The sequence below is a fragment of the Oreochromis niloticus genome, linkage group LG18, assembly GCF_001858045.2.
Source record: "Oreochromis niloticus isolate F11D_XX linkage group LG18, O_niloticus_UMD_NMBU, whole genome shotgun sequence".
Lineage (NCBI taxonomy): Eukaryota > Metazoa > Chordata > Actinopteri > Cichliformes > Cichlidae > Oreochromis > Oreochromis niloticus.
In genome coordinates, this window is record NC_031982.2 from 20,565,417 (window position 1) to 20,585,239 (window position 19,823).

At 40.2% G+C, this 19,823-nt stretch overlaps 1 protein-coding gene across 2 annotated transcripts; it reads left to right on the forward strand.

Annotated features, from left to right (window-relative positions):
- The first annotated feature begins 112 nt into the window (after positions 1-112).
- On the forward strand, positions 113-19,515 carry ccdc24 (coiled-coil domain containing 24). Of its 2 annotated transcripts, none has more exons than XM_005476475.4 (9): positions 113-206; positions 1,983-2,144; positions 6,360-6,547; positions 11,691-11,807; positions 11,907-12,011; positions 13,515-13,569; positions 17,777-17,834; positions 18,127-18,223; positions 18,450-19,515. In XM_005476475.4, the coding sequence occupies exons 2-9, from the start codon at positions 1,995-1,997 to the stop codon at positions 19,444-19,446; spliced, it is 1,767 nt and encodes a 588-aa protein (XP_005476532.1). In that variant the 5' UTR covers positions 113-206; positions 1,983-1,994; the 3' UTR covers positions 19,447-19,515. The 2 variants fall into 2 exon arrangements, with proteins under 2 accessions (XP_005476532.1, XP_019203947.1); XM_019348402.2 differs by having other exon boundaries at positions 199-262.
- The last annotated feature ends 308 nt before the right edge of the window (positions 19,516-19,823 follow it).

Below are 19,823 nucleotides of genomic sequence, written 5' to 3' on the forward strand. Positions count from 1 at the left end.
AATTTTAAATAAAACGAATTAAAGGATTTGGCCAATTTTTGTAGCTAAAAGATAAACTTCTAGACCACTCGAACAGGTTGCTTGTTTGAGTGCAGTCTCTATGTTAACGGTTCAGACAAATCTCGCGATATCTCTCCCTAGCAACTCAATTGTTGTCCTTAGATACCGTAGTCTCGCAAGCTAAAAGCACACCAAACATCGAAAAGGTGAGCCTCTCTTCCTCTTTGGCTACAGTTTAAAAGTATTTTTTAAAACACATTTGGTAAGTAGGTTTCACACAGCGTGTTTTTTATTGTTTAGTGTTAAAATGTGTGTGAAACTACAATCCACAGGCTTAAACGAGCTCCTACTTTCTGCTCCTGTCAGTCATTTTCAGTACTGTGGCTAAAGTTTATTAAGTCAGCAGGCCCGTTTGGTTTGAAACATGGCAGCACCATTTGCCAGGAAAGAAAATACTGTGTAGCACTGCTGAATTAAGCACTTAATTACATAACGATTTTTTAATTTTATTTTGGTGTTATTTATGAAAATGAAAACAACAAGCAACAAAAGACTGCAAATATTTGGCCAAAAAGGTGTAGCCTGAAGTTTTAGCTTATTACCCAGTTTGATTCTTCTACTCTGTTCCCCTCCTACTTATAAACTACAAGAAATTACTTAAATAGAAGCTTCTAACAAAGTGAAGTAGGCAAAAAAAAGCTCAAAAAGCAGCACATCATGTGACGATCTAAAGCAGGGGTGTCCAACTCCAGTCCTCAAGAGCTACCGTCCTGCAGCTTTTAGATGCATCCTTGTTCCGTCACACTTGAATCAAATGAATGGCTTGTTACCAGGCCTTTGCCAAACTTGATGGCATGCTAAAGAGGTAATCCAATCATTTGATTCAGCTGTGTTGGAGTTGGGATGCATCTAAAAGCTGCAGGACAGTAGCTCTTGAGGACTGGAGTTGGACACCCCTGATCTAAAGAAACAACTGAGAAACAAAGTCATTGACATCTTTCAGCCTGCAACAGGTTACAAAGGAATTTCTAAGGCTTTGGGATTCACAGTGAGAACATTATTCACAAATGAAGTAAACAATGATAAACCTTCCCAGGCCTACCAAAATTACTCAGAGAGTGCATCAATAATTCATCCAGGAGGTCACAAAAGAACCCAGAACAATATCTGGATAACCACAGGCCTTATTTGCCTCAGTAAACATCAGAGTTCATGATTCAACAGTAAGAAAGAGACTGAGCAAAAATGCTGCTGATGGCCAGTCTCACATTTGCAAAAAAACCCCATCTTGATGATTCCCAAGTGTTTGTGGAAAATGTTCTGTGGACTGACGAGCCTTTTGGAAGGTTTGAGTCCTGTTACATCTGGTGTAAAACTAACATAGCATTTCATAAAAAGAGCGTCATACCAACAGTCAGACATGATGGTGGTAGTATCATGTCTGCGGCTGCTTTGCTGCTTCAGGACCTGGACGACTTGCTATAAATGATGGAACCATGAATTCTGCGTTCTACCAGAAAGTCCTGAAGGAGAATGTGCAGCAGGACAAAGTGTTCTAGTCAATGCCTGGACTTGACTCAGATTGAGTTGCTGTAGCATGATGAAAAAAAAATCCTCCACAATAACGTGAAAGGCTCATTCCCAGTAATTGAGAATGCTTGTTTGCATCACTTGCTGTCAAGGGTGTCACAAGCAGTTATTAAGTTTAGGGAACAATTGCTTTTTTACACAGGGTTTGGTTAGCTTTATATGTATATATATATATATATATGTATATATATATACTTTTATTACATATATACATATATATACACACACACACATGTATATATATATATGTATATGTAATAAAATTTGGTTATCTGGAACATTTAAATATTACAAATATGGGGGGTATAAAAGAAATCAGGAAGGCGACAAATACTTTTTCACACCAGTGTATGTTGTTATGTTCCACAATAATTTGTATTCTTCACTCTTAGATTGCCATTCACATGCAGTCACCTGATGAAAGCCAGGTCTGGGGCCCTAGCCAGTCCCTATGGAGCCTGATTGCCGAACATGTTTCTGAGTCAGAGCTGCCAAAGATCTACACCGCACTGGGCCATTCCTTGGTAGATGTGTACACGGACATGCACACTGAGGTGAGAGGAGTTTTATAACTCCAGTGTTTGATGTCTTCTGTCTGCATACAGTACCACAACACCTGGTTTGTAAGTTGGAAGGTCCCTCTTCACAGTCAGCAGATTGTTTCATCATTCATATGGTTTTATTTCTTCGAGGAATTCACGCTGGGTCTGTTTCTAGCAGGATTTACCAAAAGTACTACCACAACTTCTGCAAGAATTTCCTTTCGGGCAGAAGCAAATCAAAAAATTGCTCAGCTAAGCATTCCTAGCCAAACAATTTAAGGACTCTGGTATAAGGCTGTGTAAGTAGGTTAGTTTTGCTGCATATATTCATTACTTACAATTCCCAGACTCCATAATAAAAGTGAAATGTGGGTTAGCTGGCACAGCGCCACAATGAGATCCAAATGTGAGCCAGACAGACTTCAATATTTATTCCAGAGCAGCTAAACTCTCAGACCTACAGGGACTTGAAATGGCTCACAACTCATTAAACAAGCACATTTAAAATCAAGACTGAGGTGAAAATGTTCATTAAAAGAGGAAAAGTTTTGAGAAGAGTCAAAGTGAAACATGTCGGGGAAGAAACTGTGACTTCTTGATACTCATTAATAAAAAACTGTGAAGAACTGAGAAATGTAATTATATATTCATTCAAATTGAAATATCTTGTTCCAGCTTTCATATTGTGTGACTGTGATACAACCACTGAACCAAAGCTGTGGTACAATATATTTCTATTGTCTGTCCTTTTTCCTTTCTCAAATAATGAGTTGTTAAAAAGCATTTTTTTTTCTAATAAGTGCATCTGGCTCTGTGGACATTTTTGCCTCAGACATGCAGACCCCTGATTTGAGACAGCAGTGCACTCCATGAGATGGATAAAACCTGTGTCAAATCAACTCGTGGATCCATCCACTGTGGCGACGCTTGGGAAATAAGGGATCAGTCGAATGTACCTTCCAAAAAAAGTGCAAAGTCAGGCCATCATATGTCTTCTTTTTCCCTAAAAAACAACCAAACACCTCAATAAAGAAAATATAAAGAAAAATAAAGAACTGGAAAAAGAATTTCTAATGAATCTATGATCAGCTGACTAAAGAAATAGTGAAAGCTGAAACACTCAAATGACAGACCTCAGACAGACAGTCGTGTTTTTGCACTTAAGATCAAGTTGGTAGGCTTTCTTTTCACCACCTTCTGAGGGACAGAAATTTCTCACAGTATGAGTCTCTTACCCTCCATCTGCCCTCCTGTCTTTCCTCTTTGTTTTGCCACTGTCCTACCTTTTTGACTCAGCATGCTTGGCTGTTTATTGTCTGGCCTCCTCCAGTTGCTGAGGTGTAAGTGAGCAAGGCAGTGAAGCCAAACACCTTGCAGTGGCAGCTCTGCCACCATTTGGTGTGTGTTAATGAATGAATGAGAAACACTGCAAGGTGCTTTGTAGAGCCTCTGAGGTTAAAAGTCACTACTAAATGCAGACCATTTACTCTTTACCAGCTTCTTTCTTCTGCTTGTTTAGTACTAAAATCTTTCCATGTGTTGGTCAGCCCTCCTTTCCATACTGTGCCCCAATGGTTCAGTCACTGCTTACACAAAAAAAAGAAAAAGAAACCACCTGGATGTAGTTTAACTCTGCTCTCGAGGCCTGCCATGTAGATGCTGACCACATATAATATTTGTAGCAGTTTCTATGTGAAAACCACACATGACATGCAGGTACTCCTTTTCACTACTGCAAAATAATTCAGCATATGCACAACCCCACACACACTATGTACACACAGAAAGAAGCTCAGTAAGCTGAGTCACTCAGGGGGTCGGTATAACAGGGTTAAAGAGGCTAATCCTCAACTGTTGATAAGACTGTTAGCTACATATAATTTGACTCGACTGTGTGTATGTGTGCGTCAGCTTTTTTCCTGTACGCTTGCACGCGTATGTGTGTGTGACTTTGAGTATTGCTCTGATATTTCTTCATCTACAGTTCAGTGTGTCTGACTGTAAAGCCTCCAGGTGGAATAACAGACTTGAGGCTAAAAGCTCTGAGAATTTTTCAGGAAAAATAGAGCAGAGAGGGCCTTATCTGACTGTCACACAAGTGCATTCAGGTTTTGATTCAGTCGTTACATTTACTTTAGGATGGACCACTTTCATTTTTCTCTCTCTGGCTCTCTGTCTGTCTTTTCTTTCTCTTTTCTGTCTATGTTTCTCTTGCAGCCACATAATGGCTTCCATTCCTCAGTGAGCCACTGTGAAAAGTAATAGCAGATCTGCAGGTGTCTCCTCCATTCCTCAGCGCTGCCATTCCTCCCTCCATCAAGGCCCTCATTGTCTAAGGCGGCAGGATCAGAGAAAATATTAGACTCTCCCTATAAGGCACGATCTCTCCCTGAACTCTCACTTTCACTCTGTCTTTCTCTCTATAAGCTGAATGAAATCCATCCCCAAGTTAAATATTTTCAAAAACCCAATTTAAGTAGTTCAGCATAACTGAAACGTTTCACCGGTGTTCCCTTGAAATAGCTCTTGGATGAGATCAGCACCCTAACTGCTGAGGAAAAAGGGAAAAACATCCAGGGACAACTCATTAGCCAGTGAGCCATGAATCCTTTAATATAAACACCTCAACACCTAAAGGCACATGGCGGAAGCTAGTGTGTTTGTATGTGTTCACCAGGATTAGGGTGTAAATGCTGGCGTTACGAGAGGATGTGCACACACATACATACACATGCCAAGACCAGAAGTGCTATGTTTAATATCCTTCTTTTGAAGTAAACTCTTTGCAACATGACAGAAATGATTGGCAAGCAACAGGTGTCGAGGTGCTAATGGGATCCAGACTTCACTGAGGCACGTGCAGTCACACACGCTACAAAGAATAAAAAAGTTCTTGGCCTCAAAATGAACAGAGCTGTTTGTCTAATTTCCAGCCCAAGACATATAGTAGCCCGTGTGGTGTGAAAGCATGCTAACGGTGTGTGTCGTTTTCAGATTTATATCGATTTTTTTTCTCTTTTGTCCCTGTGGATGTAGAAGTTGTATTTCTTCCTGTTCCAAGAAGACTGTCAACTGTGCACAACAGTTTACAGTAAACAAGCTCTTCTTGCATCAGTGACAGCCAAGAAAATGTCTGCTCCTTGTAGTATTTAGTATTTGCACTGTCAGTGGAAATATTTATCTGTCCCTCAGTTTAACAGATTCTTTTTTCTGTATAGAACTTCTGAGTCACTGTAAGGGAAACTACTTGTATCCTTACATTGAGTAAATACTAGTAGATTACCTTTAAAGTAACTAGCAGGATATTTTTTGTATTTGTTAACGACTGCTTTCAATCTTAATAATTCTATGAATACAAACGCTATGCTGTTATTTTCATATGAATCAGTATAGAATTATGGCTTACTCTTCTCACAGTTTATATTTTTCACACGTTGTTTTCGTATTGCTGACCTGAAATAACTGTTATTGTTAAAATAACTGCCTTCCAGTCATCCTTAGGCAGGAAGCTTGCCAACAAAGTCAGTATCTGGAGCATACTCCATGTGGACTCGACTAAGAACCAGTCCATTTACAAATCTGTGCATAAATTGTGTGTATGAATATTTCATGCTCAAATGTGATTTATCAGTATTATCCTACCTGAATTTGACCTAAGAACAAATTAAGGTAATTTAAACACAAGTCTTTAAAATTACTACTACTACTACAACTACAACTACTACTACTAATAATAATACTACTACTAATAATTACAATAGTTTTCATTAAAAATGAGGATTTTTCACTTGGATTTTTTTCCCTCTGTGTTTTTTTCTTCTTTTTTTTTTGGTGGTCTTTTTCATTTCAACTTTCATGTCCAACCTTTTTAAAATTCTGCCTCTTGTGAGCCTCTGTTATTTCAGTTTTCTCCTGCTTTCCAGCCTATTAGCTATGCAGGCTTCTGTCTTACATCATTGTCATCACTTTCTCTGCTTCACCTCCAGGTGGGCGTGGGCGTGTTGCAGTATGCAGATTGTAACCAGTTTGCACAAACCTGTTGTTTCAAAATGAAATTGATTTACTAACTTATGCACGGTGGTAACAAAATAGGCCGATGGGCGTGTTTCAGAATTCTCATGGTAATTTTCCCTGCACACTTGTATTTTGCACCAATTACATTTCCATGTAGATATGAGTAAATGTGGGACTTTTTAAACACTTGTCTCACTGTGGTACCTTTTGCAGGCAGAGATGTGGCACAAGATGTGGCAGGAGAACCAGCGAAGTGGAAAGCACGGCGGTGGGGAGGGGACCCCGCTCCCACGTCTGCAGGGTGCCCCTCTAGCTGACCCCCCTGCTGTGAAAGAGCTTTTGAGAGCTGAGGTCAAGATGTTACTACAGACTCTCAGAGAGAAAGCCAGCAGGGCAGGAAGGTAGGTGTAACATCTCACATACTCAGATCAACACTGCTGGACATGCTTAATGAATTAGTTATGGTGCTTTTATTCATCAGTCTCTGCTACACCTGATGCTGCTATAGCCTTGAAATACACTTCAAAGTTTGGAGAATAACTTGATTTGTTATCTTGATAATATTACCATCTATCCACTCTAGCTAGAGCCTGTCCCATCTGTCATAGGGTGAGATGTGAGGGTACACCCTGGTCAGGTCACCAGTCTGGCCCAGGACTAGGTGACAATACACTGAACATTTTCTAAAGAAATTAAAACCTGTATTAGTTTTTTTTATCCTGACTTTTTATGCCCATTTTATACATTTCTTTCTTTCCCCTGATCATTCATGTCTTTCCTGTATTCACCAGCCAATAGGTGGGCTGATCAGATGAGTTAAGACCATGGTCTCACACGTTTTACGTCATTTCTCCCTCCTGACAAAAAGTGCCATAAAATGCTACTTTGTGCTCCCATGTCGGGTTACAAATGGGATGGGAAAGCAGAAGGACAAAGGTTTTTGGAGACGGGAACTGGTGTGGGAATTGAGGAACAATAGGACAATTATAGGAGCGAGACACAGTGATAGATGACTGCAAACACTAGACTTGCACTCAGTGCGAGCTCTGTCGGATTGCAGATATGTTTTACTTTAAATGGGAGCCAAATACTCATCTTCAAAATCTTGTGAAAAGTTAGTATAGAATTGCAACAACTTTGAAGAAAAAGAAAGGCTGATTGATATCCAGTGAAGGGCTCTCAGGGAGACAGCTTTGAGGCTTAGTACTCTATATCTCCTTTATATGTCATCAGGGAGTTATAAGCTTCTCAAGAAGTAGTAATAAAACTTCCTAATTGCTGTTTTTTCATCTTTTTCAAAAAGTTTTACAGCTAATCGTACAACGCAGGTCAGAGATAAGCTTGTAGCAACTGGCAATTTAATGACATGCATTAAAATACTCTGGAGAATGTCATAAAACCATTGGCAGAGCAATATTGGTTACCAGCACTGCCCTGCATTCTCACATTAAGACATAATGCCTTTGTAAGGAGGTGTGTGTGAGAGACTGAGACTATATATGTTTAAGGTAGCAACTACCCCAGCAACTTGCAGTTTGCAGCCAGGAATGCTGCCGCATGACTTCTCTGGTTTTGCTGAGGCCTTTTAGGACATAAGATTGATTGCTCTCTGCTTTGTGGCTAACCATTTATTGCCTGTCAATTTGTGCAGGCTGTTGTAGGCTGGAGGCAGCTTTTTATTCTGTGGGTTTCTGTGGACCTTTAAAAAGTCGTGAAAAGCCAATAATCAAAAATTTAGGCTTTAAATTGCACTTGATTAAAGGATTAAGAAGTTTAAAGTAATTGGTGTGGTCATTAAAAAAACAACCATAACCTTAAGAAAGACACCAGCAAAGACCTGCCCTGTTTACAGTATAAGTATCACCAAAGTCTAACCTGATTGCCACCCAGTCTGCACTAACAGCGTTAGCCAGAAAGCTCACAGGTATTTAAATCACAATGTTGGCAGAGGTTCAACCTGGAAGTCTTTCTGAGCCTGTCCTTTTTTTTTATCTGATATTATTTTAAATATAATTCTTTGCATTTGGGCTATTTGTTTTAAATTATGGGTTGATCTGATATATATATATATATATGTATATATATGTATATATATATATATATATATATATATATATATATATATATATATATATACACATATATTATATATATACACATATATATATATATATGTATATGTATATTATTAATCATGTCTTTGAAATGGTAAAAATGCCATAAATACTGACACATCCCCAAACCAAATAAACAAATGTAAGAACAAAACTTATTTTGTGTGTTTAGTAGTTAAAAATGCACCGTGGAAACAGGTATTAACATCTGAGTTGTTCAAACTTGCAGTAACCTGTTTTATCACTGTCTATGTGTGATTGGCACACAGTTGACATACACAATAAGTTGAATATTTTGCAGGTACTTTGCTAGACAAATTAATCTCTGTATACAATCTACGCTATATGTTCAAAGTATTGGGCCACCTACACATTTAACCTACAGGAGCTTGTTTGACAACCAGTTGTTAATCCAAAGGCATTGATATGGAGTTGGTCTCCTTGTTACTGCTATAACACCTTCCACTCTTCTGAGAAGGTTTTCCGTGAGATTTTGAAATGTGTCTGAGTTTTTGCCATTCATCCAGAAAAGTACTGTTCAACACAGCCTGGTTCAGTCTTGGTTCCAGTTCATCCTAAAGGTGCTTGTTAGGATTGAGGTCAGGTCTCTGTGCAGGCCAATCAAGTTCTTCCACACAAAACTCATCCAACCATGGATGTTACTTTGTGCACTGGAGCATGATGGGGCAGAAAATGGCCTTTCCCAAACTGTTAAAGCTGGAAGCATGGAATTGTACAAGATGTCTGAACCATTAAAAATTTCCTTTACTGGAACTAAGGGCCTCAGGACATCTCCAGAAAAACAACCCAATTAAAGATATTTATATCATGACCATAGGAAATTATGAAAATGACCACTGTACATCGTGTTGTCAGTATGAATATGAGTATTTCACTCCACTTGTTCTCCACCAAACTTTACAGTCAGGCAGGTAACATTCTTCTGGCATTACATGCTGCCTGATAGAAATGTGTGATTTCACCACTTCACAGAACACATTTCCACTGCTCTCAAGCTCAGTGGCCACGTCCTTCACACCACTCCATTTCAATGCTAACATTGTGCTTGGTAATGTAAAGCCTAGAAACCAGTGCCATGAGGCTTCCAGCACACAGTCTGCGTACTAGAGGTTTGTGATGTTAGATGTTAGATGTTAGATCCAGCACACTGTGCTGATGTTAGATCCAAAGGAGGTTCAGAGCTCTGCAGTTACAGAGTCAGCAGAGAGTTGGCGACTTTTACGCACTATGCACCTCAGCACTCAGCGACCCCGCTCTGTAACTTTACGTGGTCATTTACTTCATGGGCGAGTTGCTGTGGCTCCTAAACGCTTCCACTTTGCTGTAATACCACTTACAGTTGATGGTGGAATATCTAGGAGGGAAGAAATTTCACAAACTGACTAACTGTTGCAGCGGTGACATCCTATTACAGCACCACGCTCGAATTCATTCATCCATTAGTTGAGAGATATTTCAGTCTTGATCAAAGTTAACCAACAGACCAGCACTGCCCTCCGCTGACTGGCTGTTTTTTTATTTTTTTATTTAAGACTTCCCCCTCCACAGTCTCCTACTGAATCTAGTTCGTGGATCAAAAGAAACATAAAATGTTACACTGGTGCGTGTTATGACAGCTCAGTTGACAGGGATTTATTTTGAAGCAATCTTAAAGGGATTTTTTTTACAGATGGTAGCAAGGCCTGATGTTTAAGCTGACAATCCAATATCCATAAGGCTACAGGTCTGATGCCCAGAACAGCACAGTGTCTTATTAACGTGTCACTGAGCAAGACACAAACTGAAGCCTCGCTCGCTTGCACAACACAAGTCACTCTTGTAAAGTGCTCTGGTTTGGATGTAAATGGATTATAAAAAGTACCATTCAGACCGAGAAACGAAGCCTATTGTTATTAGCTGGGAGGGAATAGTGCCAAAAAAAGGCATTGGTGCCACACAGACTGTGCCAGCACAAATCGCCTTTTCTCTTTGAAGTTGGCTTCTGTGTAGTTGTTGACCTTGATGCACGGTACTGTGTGTGTGATCCAGGTCTTTGATCGTTCAATTAGGCTAAGTCCCAAGTGCATATCGGCTGAATGGCTTTCAGGAATAAGCCTAACACACACTTCTCGCTGATACCACTTTCACTGTAGAGCTCGACAACCATCTGTTTAATTTATTATGCTCTGTTGGCGTTAAAATTGAGAATCCATACATCAAGGCTTGGACCTCTCATACAAAATATTTGTACCTTTTAAAAAAAAAAAAAAGGTTTACTAGACATTTACCTGACACAACTGGTTTCAGCAATAGTTGCTGACGCAGTCGGTGCTGCATTTTTCTGTGTTTGAGTCGTTTGTATGAGGCTGTGGGGGTGGGGGTGTGCCTTGTAAAGCTGACTGATTTATCTTGTAGGCTTCCTCCTGTGTGGTCCTGATGTTCCTACCATTCAATCTCTTACACATACACAAACACACATAGATGCATATCGTTGCCAAATTCGCCTAAAAACATGCATTTTCTATCGCGCAGTGACTGTGAAATTAAGCAGACTGGACCAGACAGAGAGCCTCCTCCCCTGCAGCTGCCCCTGTGGTTTGGCTTTCTCCATGAGTGAAGAAGATTTAATGCTGCTGCTGTATAACTTTTCTGCTTTGAGATATATATGCTTTTTAAAGATAACCTGTGGACATGTTTTAAAAATGTAATTCAATAAGAAGAGATCATTTGGAATAGCAGAACATGATTTATTGATATATAGAATTCAATTAAGCTATTTGGCAATTAGATTTCAAAGACCCATCATAGCAGAACAGCGTCCTACCAGTGATAGTAAGTAGGGCAGGACCCCCTGGAGGGCGGTGATGGTGAAGATGAAGGCATGGATGGCGCTCTGAGTGACTCGGGTGCTGTGGAGATGGGGAAGAAGTGGGTTGCGTGAATGAAGTCTGATACATTCTCTCTTTCTGAAGTCTGAAAGAGAGAATGACAGAAGAGCACTGAGGTTTAAATTAAACAGATTGGAAGCTGATTGGGTTGAAGCTGGCAGGCAAGAAGATGATTGGACTAGAACAGTGATGTCAGCATTGAGTTTTGACAGCCTGGGATAGTGGGAGTGATACAAAGAATAGACTGGCAGGCAAAAACCACCAGTGCAGATGAGTGCTTACAGATCTTTCTTACTGAACTTATGCTCATGCTTCATTATATTCTTAACACCAAACAGCACATTCTACCACAACTTTTCTCACTTTTCCAACCAGTATTACTGCAGTGTAGCTGTCATGCTGCTGAAATCATTAGCAGATCATATGAAAAAGTGCAAAGTGCTGGGATACATTTTCAGCCTCTTTTAGGTAATGCAAAGGATTAAAGCACTGTGGAAAACTGCAGAAAAGCAAAGGCTCAATCTGTGGCTTTTTTGTATTAGCGATGTTGAGGAGCTCCTGCATCGGTACAAACCTGAGACTCTAAACTACACCCTCGGCCACCGAGACAGATGTTACACTAACTGCACCAACCCTGAAGATACTGACAGTGGAAGCAGGTTAGTAAGAGCCCAGGCTTGCTTACTTGACTGAGATTATGCAGAACTTGATAAAGTCTTGTAATCTTCTGTCTTCAATTCCCACCTGTTCCTCTTTAGGCCAGACTCCCGCTGTTCAGTCCAGTCCAGAGCTGAAGATGAGATCGAAGCAGTGAGAGGAAAGCTTAATGTCACCGAGATAGACCAAGTGGTTGATCGACTCAGGTGAGTTTGAGCCATGTTAAGGATTTTAAAACCCTTAAAAAAAATTTGTTAAGTGTTTGAATCAACTTTGAACTGGGTCATTTGTACCAAAGGGAATATTATCATCTGAATGTACAGATCTGCACTACTTTCAGACCTTTATTTGTTAAGTTTTTAAATCCCTCAGCTTTTCTGTTTGTGGGTCATTTGAAGTGTTCACATGTGGTTGTTGTTTGAAGCTGCAGTAGTCTTATGTTCACCGTACTTGGCACCAAATAGCAGATAGATGGACTCAGTGACAGTCTGTTAAAGCTAAGAAGCTGAGGGCAAGGCATCAAAACCTGAAACGAGGCTCGAAACAACGCTGAATGTTGCTGGGTATCTGTGGTATGTGTAAGTAAGCAACATTGATGTCACAAGTTCTCAAAGTTACAGAGTTAAACGAAAAACAAAACAACTGAAAATCTTTTAATGCTAGTGAAATGATTTTTTTAAAGAGGCTCGGTGCCCTTCAGGGTCGAATGATTAGAATTTATTTACAAATCTGGCAGTATTGCCCTAATACATCCAGATTTTAATAAGCAAATACATTATCACACCTTCCTATAAAGAACCTTACAACACTTGCTGTGTTGTCATTCATTACCTTTTTGTGCCAATATAACATATTGTTATTTGGATTATGTTGTTCGGAGAAAGCACTGGTTGTATTGATCAGTCTTCTGTGAAATCAAACCAGTCTGTATGCTCTGTTTGTTTATTGTGACCCCTAAAGTCTTTTTCCGTACCCTTATATATGACCATGTACTGTACCATCTACACACCCATCTTAGTGGAATAACGTAAGGGCCTACATGCGGTCCAAACTGGGAAAGAGCACAGTTCACACTGGTACAATAGTTAAAGAATGAACTCTTGTCCTGGTTTTTGTAATACAGTCTAGCAGCGACACATCTTGCATATAATTTTTTTTTGTGACTGACTCATTCATATTTGGTCTTTGTAACTCTGAAAGTCAGAGTTTCTCTGAGTCCTCTCATTTCCCCCCTAATTTCCCCCTCAGCCTTCCTCTGTGGCTTTTGTCATTGCCCTGCCTCCTTCACGCTCCATCCCTCCCGCGTTCCTTCCTCCACCCCTCACTCTGAGGCCCACAGGGCAAAGCAGTCGCTGGAGCTACCTTAGAAAAACGCCTCCCTCCCTCTCTCTCTTTCTCCCATTTCCTGCCTAGACCAGAACAAAAGGCCCCATTGTCAATAAATGGATCCCAGACCCGACCAGAGCCAGCAGAAGATTCTTTTCATTTGAAAGAAGTGAATAAAATCTACTACGGTTATGTAACCAGAGAAGGGCAAAGATAGGGAAGGAAAAGAAAAATAGGACACCGTTTCCTCTGTACCGTATGAAAACTGCAGAGGATAAACTCTGAGCAATGCACCTATTCTGTTGTCGCTGTCTGTGTGTGCTTTTCCATCATATTGAAACTGATATTCATCTGTCAGTCTGTCTGTCTATCCATCCATGCAGAGCTCTCCTAATAGGGGAATGTGAAGAACTGACCAGACTGGTGAAGCATTTAAAGGTAAGAAGATCAGGATGGAACAGCCACCTATCAAATGAATGCTTACTCAACCTTTTTTTTGTTAGTTGCCAGTGCAACACTGATGAAAATCCTACAGTTATTTACAGGTGACTACACCAAAACAGCTGTGAATTTTACACATCAAAACAATCCACGAATTAAGAGCATCGCGAAGTACTGTGAGGCCAGAATAATATGTGCTTTATCAATATGTAGCATAATCTGTAGAGTAGGGATTTTCTTCAGGTGTAATTTTTCCTCTTAATCCCCAAACTGAGAGTTTACCTTCCTCCAAAGTTTCTTCAGCTACAGAGAAAGAATCTACATACAAAATAACATTTTTAGCATTTAGCATTTTTCGAGCTTGAGTTGTTTGATGCATGTTCATCGTTTCCATTACACTGACTTCCTCGTGCGTCAGCATATTTTTAGCCTGAAAGACAAAAGATATGTTTTCCCTCTTAGTTTCAGTCCCTTAGGCAGTCCTGCTAATTCTCTTTTTGGCGCTGAAGCCCAGCCAAGGCGAACATTTTCACAAATCAACATGCATGCACGCTCACAAAAGCCTGCAAAGCCTCAGTCTGAACATGTATTTTCCATTTTTTCAGCCAAGAGTAAGATCAATCTCCTCCCAATCAGTCAAACGGCATATAAAGACATTTTCACGCACACACACACACACACACACACAAAACCCAGACCACTCGATCTAACTACACATGTACGTTATCACAGAAACAGAGTGAGTTTAGCCAGATGTAGGACTTTTCTGCTGCCCAGATGTGGAAGTTATCTCTCTGTACACTCCTTTTGTGTCTGACCGTCTACAAGTGTTACATTGCCAACAGCTTCTCTTGGAAATATTAGAAACCTAAGCAAAGAACAGACACTCAAGTTCACTGCATGTTTCCAAGGACCCAGCAGTGGATGAAGTGTTGTTGTGCCTGAAGCACGAACAGCTTCTTAAATTACTCAAACACTCTTGTGAGGCGAAGATGCCATTAAAAAGATAAACAAAGCGGGAAAGGTACACAATGTTGAAACCCTCATTGAGCTTTTTATTGTTGACAAAACCCCGTGTAAGAGAGTAAAGATAAAGAGGAAACGTGACCCAAGCATGTCTTAGCTTTAAAAACCTGACAGTGGGAAGTTAATTGTAACCACTTTTCTTTGTCTTAGATCTCATTTAAAAGAGATTGCAATCAGTGCCAGTAAGGAAATTGTTTCCTTAAGCAAGTGTCTGCTGTCTGATGTGCGACTGGCATGAACTCACTGTGCATGTTCAGTCACAGATGTGGGGACCGTGTTGGCCTTACATTGTGCAAGTCATCATTACCTTATTAAGAGCGAGTGCTTCAGATCTTGGAACAATACTCTACACTGGCCTCAGGATCTTCTGTGTGACTTGTTAGATTATTAACAATTCTACAATCTCACCACATCTGAGGCGGTCATAAAGGAATCGACAGTGAAGATTTAGAAGTAGTTCAGAGACTTGTGTATATTTTTCTTTAAATCACCAATTCTCTTTCTGTGTGTTACGAAGGGGAATTCAGATTCTGCTCCAAATTGGAAGACGTTATGGAGAGGCAGAGCTAAGCAGGAAAACATTTGAATGTTCAAGTCACAGTTTTAGATCATAATTGTTAACCTCTGTTTTGTTCCAGGGGCTGCTTTTAATTTGTACATTTTTTTGGGGGGGAGGGCTTTTTCTTGTTTACGTAATCAACCACATGTTCTAAATGCTACGCCTGTCAGCCAGTAAGCTTTTTACCACGCACAGCTGAGGTTTCTATTGATTTAGAGTTATTCAGTGCAGTTAAATTATATTGTTTTTAAAACAGCTATTAAACAAAGGCATATCGGGCATATAGGGATTGTTACTGTATGAGCTAATTGCCTTTTTAGTGCTGGATGTAGCGGCCAATCATAAAATGGTCCTAAATACAGTCATAATGACCCATTTTCTCCTAGCAGGAGGGAGGCTTGTATAGTGACTTGGGCCAGCACCAAACAAACAACTCTTAATGACAGTAGTTAGGAGGAACTCACACATGTATACACACCTCTACAGATCCTTTTTTGAGTTTACTGAGTATAAAACCGTAGTATCCCATTACACTCGAGCTGTGGAAAATATGTAAAAAACATCCTTACTCTAAAGTAAAGACCGCACTGTCAGCACAGGTTTACACACAATTTTACATAATCTGTTAATAAGTGAACTTTTTCTTTTTAAACCAGAGGAATGGACACTAACTGGTAATTAGGAATCATCATGACTCTCCTCACAGCTTTATTACTTATTAGGTCACTGATCTCTTCCATCACAGTCTGACTTTGGCTACACTTTGAGCTTCACACATAGTTATTGAAACTTATTTGTTCATAATAAATAAAGGCGTACATCTCAGTGCAGCCTGTGATATGTAGTCTAAACATCACAGTCAACTTTAACTCACTGCTGTCATAGGACTGGAGTCTGTCAGTGATTTCATGATTTATATGTTTTTTATTTGAACTTGGCGCTGATGGATTAATCTTTGTTTAGATGCTAAAAGAGACCACAAAAGGTGCTATCAGAGGTGCTGCTGCCTTTTAACTTACATTTTATTTTATTTTATTTATGTTGTTTTATTAAATTGCTAGCAGCCCTGCTCTAGCTCAAAGCTGAGTAGAGTATTATTACTTCATTATGGCGATGTATTTCTGACAATACTGACTTTATAAAAGGTATACTGTGTAAAATGTGATTAAAAATGACCTTAATATGTCATCCTAAAAACATCTAAACTATCCAGTTCTGGTTAAACTAGTGTAGCTTCTCCACCAAATGCTACAGTCTGGCCAGAGCCTCATAGATATGCAAGACAAATTCAAGAATTCCTTCACAAATGGTGATGCAGTTGCTGCAGGATGGAAACCTTCACCAATTTGTAAGAGAGTTACTCCACTCAATCTGAGTCGGCCAACGCTTGCTTGTAGACAGGTTGTCAAAGGTGCAATGGGCTTGCTGTTGAAAGTGTTCACTACAACTTCTTGTCTTTGCCAAATGAGAAAGAAATTCACTCAAAAATTAATTCACCAGGAGACAACCAGTTTTTCCTAGTCACAAGGAGGTTGCTGGCCTATTTTTACTCTAGTGTGACTGAGCCTTGATAAAAACCAACTTATATAAGGTGTTCCATCAGGAGGTTTTTTTTTTTTTTTTCACTGCTTGACCAGCTTGATCAAGCTTGACAGAGCCATCTTAAAGAACCACCTTAAAGAACCACCACCTCAGGTTATGAAAAGATGGCTGTCATACCGCTTTGAGCTGGATTTTGTAGAAGGATTAAGCTGCCAAGGAAGTTGCCGTAAATGTGCGTTGTGGAGAGGCGGATTTGGGATCTCATGTATCAGATTAATCACTAAAACATACAGCCTTTCCTAAAATACCACCAAGTCTGCACTGTGGTAATGTGTTTAAACCCCACACGGACCACACAGGCTATTTTTGGAGTGCGTGCGCTTTAGAGTTGTTTTAGATTTCATTCACTTCTCTGTCAATGGCTCCTCACATACTTTGTCTGTCGCTCTGAAAGACAATACTGGAAGGTTTGGGTTTGAATCCCACTGGAAGAACAGGACAGAGTATGCGCTTTATCTGTCAGTCTCCAGGCCTGTGGGTTTATGTGGGTCTGTCTGTGTTTGTGCATGTGAGCACGCGTGCATGTGTGTTTGTGTAATAGTCTGCGGTCACTATAAAGACTCTCAGTATTTGTGCTGCTGTAAAACGAGCAGGAGGCTGTGCCAGTCTCTGGTAACAAACACATGCACATGAAGACACGTTTTGCAATCAGGTCTTTGGTTTTGTGAGTTTCAGACACACACACAAACACACAGAGCACTATGGTTTTCATTTGCTATGGATATCGATGTTTGAAGCCAAATTATGATGGAACACTGCTGCTCAGTCGTTTAGCGGTTACACACATACACACATTCCTTCTCCTCCCGCTGTTAGTTTTATCCTCTTCCCTGTTTCTTTCCTATTTCCAAAGCTTCATCTTAAGCATGTTTAATACACTTATATCCTATTTTTCCAGTGAGTCCTAGTTTGGTGCCACAGTATTATGCTAAACACTGCTGTGATGAGGAGTAGAACTGCACAGTTAACATGAGCTCTCAAGTTTCTCTTTTCTCCTGTGCTTTGTGTTTCTTGCAGGCAAACATTAAACAAAAGTGTCACAGCGGACTTCATAAATCTGAACCTTCACTTGCAGGTTAAGTCACATTTTTGGCATTTGCTGCCATCTGCTGGCAAAATATTTTGTCCAACAAGCGTTACGTGTCTTTATTTGAGTTTACAATTTGAAACTGATTCCAAGACATATTTATGAATGTAAAAGTGAGTTATGCAGGGTTCATAAGTACAAGGAGGCATTCAGGGATTAGTTAGGATTGACAGGGACTTACATTAATGTTTGTAATTAATAATCACAATATCTCAAAATAGTTTTAATCATATTTGAGACCATTTCATATCTCACATATGTTGTGTTTGCATATTTGTAGACCTGAGAGAACTTAGAGGAGCTATACAAGTGGATTTGGAGCTCAGCCCCTTTCTGTTCTCACCTTCGTCCCCTTTGCCTGCAGAGAAAGGTTTCAGGTTAGTATGCATTATTTTTATTGACAGCTATGTAATTAATATTAAAATAGCTGCTTCACTTTCAGTGCTTGTTTTTGTCTTCTTATTCCATTAAATATTTTGAATGTGAACACGATGACGCTTTTCCTATAACACCATCTGAAAAAATACCTTCAACTGCTTCTTTTTGTTGTCATTGTGAATGAAAATTCCCTTAATTCATGAACTTCTGATTCCTTTTCCACAGACTGACAGCAGCACAAAGCCCAGAGAGTCTGAAAACTTTATCTCCTCCATCTGTCCTAAGACCGCATCCACCTCCTCCTCTGTCCCCTCCTATACCCAGGCCTCCAGCTAGACCCCGTCTCTCTAAGATGTCAACATCCAGGACTCGCGGTCAGCATAGAGTCACATCAGCTTTTAATAAGTCAAGCAAAACACCTACCTGCAGCACTGCTGACACATCTGGGCATACACATGGCCTCCTCACCACTGACCACATAATGAGAAGTAATAACCAGTGCGGTTTTTGTCCAGAACAAGACAGTGCTGGTCTTTCCTGCTGGGCCCTGGATTCTACTGCTTATTTTGAAGTAAAATCTGAGAGAAACTCACCCCTCCACAAAACCCATTTATCAGTAAACTGCAGGATTCACAGCCAAAGCACAGAGTGTGAATGGTCACCGCAGAGGGAGAGAAAGAGCAGCCCTGCATGCAGGCCAAAAAACATCAATATCACCCCGTCACCTGTTCCTGCTCCCAGCGGTCTCTGTAATGCAGGCAGCAAAAGTACTGACCAATCTGTGGCAGCGAAATGGAAATCAGGTATTCAAAACAGGCAGCAGGATAGTAGCTGTGAAGGCAGTTTAGAATCAGCAAGAGCACAGTTATATGCTGATAGCAGGAGGAAGATGTCTGAGAATTCAGTCATGTCTGAAACTTGGAGAACTCCTGTACAGACATGCAGAAGGAAGAGCAACGGTGAGACTTCTAGAAATTTAAGTGGTCCCTTCAGGAATGATGGCAAAGAGCAACAAAACCTGGGGGGCCAGCGTGCAACACTTTGCCCCTCTTGTCCTTCAACACCATGCAGTCAGCGACCACCAGCAAAGATTAATGAACATTTTTTCACCTCTTCAAAAAAACCACAAGGGGGAAGCACAAGTCAGCCAAAAGAACCAGCAGAGCCCCAGTTTCTCCAGAGGTTTCATCAGCCAGTGCCTCCTACGAGAGTACCAACTTAGAGACGACTACTACCTGAGGGGAATGGTGTGTCACAAGGAAAAATAAAGTTAGCTTGTAGTTCTGATGGATATTCTGTGTCTTCTAGTCATTTATTTCCTTCTCTTTTTATTTTGTATTTCCAAGCTGGATGAGTTGACAGTTGCAAAAAATGTTTTACATGGTTTGTAAGGATTCAAAAAATAATAATAACAGAATACAGTATGGTGTCTTGAGCCACCCCTTATTTCTTCATATATATTTAGGTTTGAATGCCCTCTATATTTTCATTTTAAGGTACTTTGCTGGGTGTTTCGGCCATTATGACTGAAGTTTTGCTGTTGACTGAATGTAGTGTAAAGCGCTTTGGGGTCCTTAGGGACTGAGTAAAGCGCAGTAA

What these genes read in the sequence shown, in the direction of transcription:
- ccdc24 (XM_005476475.4), top strand. Translation starts at nt 1,995, where the DNA reads ATGCAGTCACCTGATGAAAGCCAGGTCTGGGGCCCTAGCCAGTCCCTA. An exon ending in ACACGGACATGCACACTGAG is followed by an intron (nt 2,145 to 6,359) that starts GTGAGAGGAGTT and finishes TACCTTTTGCAG; the next exon opens with GCAGAGATGTGGCACAAGAT. An exon ending in GATACTGACAGTGGAAGCAG is followed by an intron (nt 11,808 to 11,906) that starts GTTAGTAAGAGC and finishes GTTCCTCTTTAG; the next exon opens with GCCAGACTCCCGCTGTTCAG.